This window comes from Nyctibius grandis, chromosome 23 (genome assembly GCF_013368605.1).
Source record: "Nyctibius grandis isolate bNycGra1 chromosome 23, bNycGra1.pri, whole genome shotgun sequence".
In the NCBI taxonomy this organism is placed as follows: domain Eukaryota; kingdom Metazoa; phylum Chordata; class Aves; order Nyctibiiformes; family Nyctibiidae; genus Nyctibius; species Nyctibius grandis.
The window spans coordinates 1687534-1695405 of record NC_090680.1 but is presented as its reverse complement, the minus strand read 5'-3'; the positions used below and the strand labels follow the sequence as shown (position 1 = coordinate 1695405).

The window sequence follows — 7872 nt, the reverse complement described above, 5'->3', positions numbered from 1 at the left end:
GGTCCAGAACTGAACCCTAGTGGCACCTACAGAATAGTCTCATGCCAAATTTGTTTTTTTTTCAACTACCAGCAGGTATGTTATTAAGTATAATTACAGAATACACCACAGTTGAGGTATGTCAGCATTTAGGGGCCCTGCATGACTTTACAGAGCGTAAGCAGTGTGCACTATGTGGGTACGGCTCCCCAGGCACAGGGCTAACGCTGTTCCATGAAGGTGCAAACCCACCGAGCGCAGACTGTAACTCAGCTGTGCTCTTCATGATGAAACTGGATCTAAGCTGCTGCACGGAGAACGCCATAAAACCCGGCACCACCTCGCTCAGCACGGACCCAGAGCAGCCTTATTGCCGAGCCGCGGGGACAGCGCGCTGCCTTGCTCTAACCCGGGCTCACGCCTCTTTCCGCTCACCCCTCCAAGCGGCTACAACCAGGGCTGCTCCGCCTCATGAGGAGCATCACCCGCTCCGCTGGCACCCATCTCCCCTGCGCTCGCTCGCTGTAGGCGGCCCAGCCGCCCAAGGCACCTCTGCGCTGCCTCCCTCATACCCCTCACACCCCCCCTCACATCCCTCTCAGTCGCCTCACGCACCCCCCTCCTCACGCGCCCCTCACCCGCCTCCCCGCCGGCGGCCAATGGCAGCCAGAGGAGCGCGCAGACCCCGCCCCCGCCTCCCCGCTGGCGGCCAATGGCAGCCAGAGGAGCGCGCGGACCCCGCCCCCCGCCCTTATATCAGGACGTGCGCATGCGCTGACGCTCCTTAACGGCATCCGTTGCGTTTCCGCTTCCCTGGCGGGCGCCGGGGAAGGCGGGCGGTGCCAGGCTGCGCGTGCGTCCCTGGGCGGGCCCCGTCCCAGCCGCTCTGCCCGGCGCCTGCGCCTGCGCGCCGCCTCGCGCCTCCCGCCCTTTCCTCCTCCTCCGCGAGGGCCCGGCCGTCGCTCCGCGCCCCGCCCCGCCTCGGGGATGCGCTGCTCGGCGGCCGGGGAGCGGCATGGAGGTGGAGGAGGCGTTCCCGCTGGTGGGGCAGATGGGGCCCTACCAGGTGTATCTGTGCGTCCTGCTGGCCGTCCTCCTCCAGGTGAGAGGCCGTCTTGCTTCCCGCCCCTTTCGCAAGGGTGGGAGCGCCCGTGGGGGAGGCAGCGCGGGGAGGGGGGTGCCCGCCCGGTGTGGGTGCTGTGGGCAGGTGCCCTCTCGTGTGGTTGTGTGGAGGAGCCCGTGGTGAGTGCTGCCCGCTGTGAAGGTTGGTCTCGGAGGTCTGAGGGCTGCTGGTGGCAGTGGCTGTTGTTCTGCTCTGGGTTTAGCCTGCAGCGGCTCGCTGTGCTCCTGAGCCAGAGGTGACCTCTGCTCGAAGGCGGAGTGAACTTCTGCAGACTGCATTTGGGGCAGACGGCTGATGCTATATGTTGCCTGAGGGGTTATGCCTTCTGTCACTCGGTGAGCAAATGGGGAGTGTGCAGTCTGTCAGGTGAAGAGCTGGTTGAAGTGACATTAAACTGTGATTTCCATGAGCTGGACTGGCAGATGGCAGCTTCTGCCAGAGCCTCTGCTGGGGATCCTGCACAACCTAGAGTTAATGGTCTGGGCAAGTGATTTATAGGTTGCATGTGGCTTGTTTGTGGTGGAAATGTTTGCAAAGCTACAGGTGGTCACTGATACCTCTGTGTGCAGAAGTTCTCGTTTAATCAGCTGATAGGCTATGACTGCTTATGGCACTTTGATTTGCCTTGACTTAACCCTTAAGAGTGTAGAGGGAGTGTCTCTCCGTTAGGTATTTGGATGAGGCTGTGCATTTTTGGGTAGTCAGGTTTCTGTTCAGTGAGATACAAAGTTTTGTGATAAAAATGGAGTCCAAAGTAACAGTGGAGTGCTGTCATATCATTTAGAGACTGCATGACTGAGTGATGTGCTCTGCAGCCAGGTTTGTCACCTTTAGTTCCTGCTTTGCTTTGCCTTTGTGCCCCTTCCCACAGGGGAAGGGAGATGAGGATAATATGTGCACCTTCACAGTCAGGCCTAGCCATAGGGTAGAGTTTGAATCTCACAGAAGTTTGGTTTACTCCATGTTAACTCTTCAAAAACTTAATTGTAGTGAATTCAGCTAGGCTGACAAATGCTGGGTTACTGCCACTGTGGAACCTACCAGCTTCAGGAGGGAAGAGGGAAACTTAAGTGTCCCCCTGCATCTGCTGACCAGTATTTTGTAGTAATCAAGAACTTCCAGTCATGAGCTGTGAGACTGAAGATGTCTTCTGGTGGCTAGGGACTGACATAAGTATTAAGAAGCTTTATAAGATGACCAAAGAAAATTCAGGTGCCCAGTCCTGTCAGTTTGGAACTCTCTGCTTGGTTGCGAAGCTATGAGGAAGAATAGCAAAAACTTTGTAGGTTTCTATTTCCTTGTACAGTTTCTCTCTCTCTCTCTTTTACAGATTTAGCTCATTAATCCTTTAAAATTAGATATTGCTTAGAGCTTGTTCTGCTGGCTGACTAGTTAGAAAGTTTGTATCATCACTGAAGATTAGGGATTGAGGAAGCAATAGTTAGTTTTTCTTCCAGTGCTGGTCACGTTCAGGAATGAACTGCAACCATGACAAGTGCTCTGTATTGCCCGTTGTAAGTAATGTGGATCAGCTGTTCTGTAATGCTTTTGTTTGTTTGTTTTCTTTTTAATGGATTAACTTGCATTTCTTGTGGAAGAAGTAAACATATCTTTACAAATCCTGGAACTAATTCAGAATAACTAAAGAAAAAAAAGGTAGCAGGTTGGTTTGTTCTTCTCATGTTATCTTTAATTCTTGAACTTTACCAGTGGGGATCATCCCCTGACTGATATGTTTTCTTTGCTTCAGATCATGCAGGCGCAGGAGTTTATAAGGGATTTAGCTGTGAAGCTGCTTGTCTTTCAGTCTGTGAACAGATTTGGGTTTATGCAACTGGTTCCTGCTTGGGTGGTTGATTGCTTTCTATGTTCCTTTATTGGTGCCAAATTACATAATGTGTCACTGGGATGTGCAAGAGCAAGATTGAAGGCAGGTGCCACGATGGGTGTTGGTCTTTTTTCTGGTTTATCGTAAGTCCTTGGAGGATGGACCCAAAGATAAGTAATATATCTGATGTGTGTGATGTAGATTTAGGTAACCGTGGGTTCCTTTGGTGGATTAGATGCAGCATCTGGCTTCAGGATGAGAACTCCTGTTAGTCTATGTCACTGACTCTGCCATGGACTGATTATTCCATTTTATTGCTTGTTTCCCTGTCCCCTTCCACGTGCTCCCTCAGTCGGTTTGTGTTTTCACATTGGCCTGTTAGTATGAAAAATATTTCTACATTCTCAAATATAAGAATACCACAGTGGTGAGCACTATTTTTGTCTTTGCTGTGTCAAGTCTCTTCATCTCTGATGCTAATATACTGAGTTTAAACTCTCTGCTTTCCCTGCCCCTTAAGATTCCCACCAGATGTTCTTGCTTTCCTTGTAGGCTTTTGTGCTTTTTTCATCTCTGCACGTTTCTGATCTCTTGAGTTTCATACTTCGTAGGTATTTTTCCCTCTTCTTATTGTTGTTCTTCTCATAGAAATTTCTACAGTAAACTACTTATACCATGTAGCTTTACTGATATGCCAATGTGTCTGGTCTCGGAATTCTAATTTCAAACACAGTTTAGCTCACAGAACTTCAGTGTAAAACTAGGATTAAGTGTAAGTCTTGCGAGCTGCTTCTTTCACCTTTTTCACTTCACTGATTTGTATTATTCCTCTGCTACCTGCTGCTGTTATTCATTAACTTGTTGAGCTATTCCTGTATTAAGGTATGCCTGGCTTATTCACTATCAACTTAATAGGACTTTGGAAGGTTGTTAGGAATGTTCTGTAGCAGTGGTTGCAAACTTTGTAATGGAGTGACAACAGCTAAGGTAGAGAAACATTTTTTTCCAAAATCTATGGAATACCCAAAGACCGAACTTGTGAAGAACGTGGGGATAGACTAATGATGTGAATTTGAGGCTGGATTAGTCTTGCATTGCCAGTGTGTCTTTGAGAGTGAGGGAGGAATAAAGGGAGATGATAACTCTTAACATACTTAGGACTTTACTTTGAAGTAAAAGTAATTGCTTGACACCTATTGATTACTAGAAAGTTGCTCGCAACCTTTTGAAGAAATTATATTGAAGCATAATTAAAGAATGGTGTCTTTTGGTGTTTGTTTAATGTGTGTAGCAGCATTAGACAAAATCTCACATCTTGATCAGATACTTGAGAATGTACAAGCATATTAAAAACAAAAAAAAGTTTCTTGGTTTATTGTGACTCAACATACATGGTTGAAAGAGGTTTGCCTTTGCCAGTGAATCTGAGCTACAGGATTGCCCAAGTCCAAACTGAACCAGCAGAAATCTGAGAATGGAAGTGTGTTCCTACTATATCTCTATTAAAAGGCTTTTTAAAAGCATGTTAGAGTTTAAAAGGGAGCTCTTGTTTGCACAGCTGAAACAGAAAAGGCTTTGCGTAGAGTTGGGTAATGAGCATTACACAGCAGTATGGATAATTACAAAGGGTAGTGTTTCCCTCCATCGTAGGGACTTATTATTAACTGAAGGGAAGATGGGAAACCAGTTAAGATAGTAACATCAAGTTCCTTGAATAATAGTTTGTTTTAAGGCAAAGTCATTCTTGATGCAGTGCAGCCATGAGGAGTGGTGCTGCTAGCATCTCTTTGCTGTGGGCAGCAAGATCATGTACGACTTCTATCATTAGAATATCCCAATGCAGAAAGCTGCTCTTTAATCTGCCCGTCTGCACAAATGTTTTGAGGGAAAGCAGATTCTGGGACATGTGGCTTAAGTAAGGCGGGCTTATCCCAAATCTTTAGAAATAATTCAAAAGAAGTAGTGTCTGTCTTCAGATAGGATACAGATGTGATCCCATACATAGCCTTGTTTAACTCCGTTTCTTGACGTTTCTTCTCTACCTCCTGTACACATTCTACCTCTTAAATGGCACGAGGCATCACTCTGTAGTTGTAATGACAGTAATGAAATACTTTGTCAGTGAATCTTCTTTAAAACTTATGTTTGCTTGAGTCTGTTAAGCTGTTCTTTGAACTAGCCAGAATAGATCATAAATTGGACAGCTTACTCCAGTCCTTGATGAGGTATACTCTTAGGACTTTACCTGAATAAAGAGTACAAACCAAATCTGAAATGTAATGAACAATTTAAAATTAAGGAAAGAGATGGGTGTTACACGAATTGCATTACAATTGCTAATATAGGGTGCTGAAGGTGTTCCAGGGGCTTCATGGCAGGTATGCTGTTTACCCAAAGTTACTTGCACTGTAACTTGGACATAATTCATCTATAAATATCTGTAAGATATGTAAGCAAGGTGGCAGATATAAAAAGGATTTATATAATTGCCTTGTAACCTTCCTTCACTTTGATTACCTCACTGTTTGGCTTATTTCTTTGTCTGTGGGAGAAGTAAGAGTTTTAAGTCCCTGTGATTCTCAAGAAAGCAGTTGCAGAGCGTGTGTCAAACATGTGCAGCCACTTAAGCGGAGGGGAGGTTTCAAATGTGGCATGAATACAAACATAAGAAGTAGGGTCCCAAATTCTTATTTCTTGAGGTAAGCTTCTTATTCCTGCATCTTTTTGTGCATTGTATTTTACTGGGAACATGGTTATGCGAAAGGATGGTGTTGCTTTACTTGTAGAAGTGATGAAGGCTTTAGAGTAGTTGTATCACTAAGTATAATTCCCTGTTCTGGTATAGCTTATTCCTGCTTGGGAAGAAAAATAAACTAGGTGGGCATCTAGTCAGCTTTTGCAATTTAACTTACGAGGCTGACTTCAGTTTCTGTGCCGTTCAGTCCTAGAAGATGCTTGTTCAGTGTGCTGTTGTAGAGACCTTAACAGAATTATTGCTGATGGGCATAGCAAAACCCATGAGTTTTGGGAGAAACGCTGAGAAGTAGGCTTGCTGAAGGCCTAGCAACAGAGGGGAGGAAGCACGTTGTTCTGCCTGTTTAAAAACAAACAAACAAAACCAAATAAAACTTTTTTTGAAAAAGTGAAGGCTGCATGCTGTGTAAAGAGTGAAGCTGTCAGAAGGAACTTGCTCTGGGACCGTTTAGCTATGGCTATTGGTTTTACAATGTCTTTCTAACAACTGGGAACAGAAGGTGCCTGGGAGCCACTGTGTCAGTAGTGGTTGGCATCTTTATATGGAGTGTGGGTAAAACATACGAGGAGATGTTCTCAGATTATTAACAGAAATATCTGTAGTGTTTCCTTGCGTGCCTGCAATCACTTATTTTTTGATTTAGTTTTTTGTAGCTGGGGTAGGTTTCACCTAGAGCAAAAATGAAGAGAGTTATGCTTTTTTTTTCTCTAAACCAAATGCCTTGAGGATTTCATTTCCTGAACTACTTCAAAAATATGTTTATTATTTCACAAGACAAAAGCAAGGATGTTATCACTTAGTCCTGACACGGAATTGTCTGAGTGAGTCAGAGTACAGGGATGCACCACAGATCATGACCTGTAATTCTCATTTCTCAGTAATTTCAAACTGTTCTTGAGCATACTGTATCCATACATCCCTAGCAACGTGGCCACTCAGCTTTTTAACACCTCTTTCCCATGTAATCTTAGTCATTGCCTTCTTTTGCAGATGAGGTCTTTTACTTTTCATTGTTGTCTATCTAGAAGTTGTTCTTTAACTTGCATAATAACATAGTTAACAGATTGTCGTTTTTCTTGCAAATTCCTTTTGATATTCAATAATTTTATATTAAAAAATGGAAAGAGAATGATGTTTTTTAAAAATTTGTTTACCTCCTGACACTACGGTAGCAGTTTATCATATAGAGTGCAAAACGGAGCTGATGGAAAGAAAATGCTTTCAGGTAATAACTCAGGGGTCTCTGTGTTAATTCAGTAGTAATTCTCATTTAGATCTGGGTGTAACTGACTGCTCAGCTGTTGTACAGAGCAGAAGAGGATCACTTGGTGTTGCTTGCATCAGAATTCAGAGGGCCTCAGACTTCTTTTTTTGTGCCTATCTATGGTCTTTCCAGTGTTGAGAACTATTTGTGTAGCAGCCTTCTGAGAGAACACACTTCCTACGGGTACATTCTTCCCAAGAACATATGGGGGAGATGCTGGGAGCAGAGCAAGGACTGTATTCAGGAGGTGTCTGAAGCAAGGTTTGAGGAATGGAGTGGCATGGCTGAGAGTTGTTTTTTTTTATGGAGGAAGTAGGCAGGAGAAGCAATGGGATCCTCTTTCTGTTTGGGGTGGATTTTTTTGTCAGGAGCTACTGTGCTGAGTTAGTGTTCCTCAGTGAGGGATTGAGACAAGAGGCAGTTTTATTTGGAGGGTGGGAGGTCTTTGTGTTGTTAACCAGCAACTGCTTTTGTCTCAGAAGACTTTATCATTTGTCTTCTGTTGCAAAAGTCATGGCACTTCCACGTCCAAACAGGTCTAAAAACACTGGGTTTTAGGACGGAGTTGCAATGTAGACTGTTAAAGCAGTGGCCTGTGAATGTTCTTCTGAGCAAGCAGCAGTGACCCAGCTCTAGACCAGGCTTGAAAGGTCTGGGTTTCGGTTTTATTTATTCTTTTCTAAACAAAGCCAGCTGATAATCCCTGTATTTAGATTTGTGTTTGTGTATAAATGTGTAGATATATGAAAAATGCATATGTACAGTCACATGTGTGCCTCTATTTTTCAAGAGTAAAATAGGTTCAAAGAAGATTAAAAAGTAGGAAAGAATTAATTTTCGTAAAACTGGGAAAGACAAGATATAAACAGTGAGGAAATCTGTTCCAAATAATGAAGTTAGAGGAATGATCAACACAGGTGAAG

General features: G+C 44.5%; 1 protein-coding gene across 1 annotated transcript in view; it reads left to right on the top strand.

Annotated features, from left to right (window-relative positions):
* Nucleotides 1–994: 994 nt before the first annotated feature.
* SLC22A15 (solute carrier family 22 member 15) overlaps nucleotides 995–7872 on the top strand; it is a 28348-nt gene continuing 21470 nt past the window's right edge. The window contains exon 1 of the mRNA XM_068417458.1: nucleotides 995–1081. Coding sequence (XP_068273559.1) covers nucleotides 995–1081 — 87 coding nt within the window. The remainder of the gene's footprint in view (nucleotides 1082–7872) is intronic.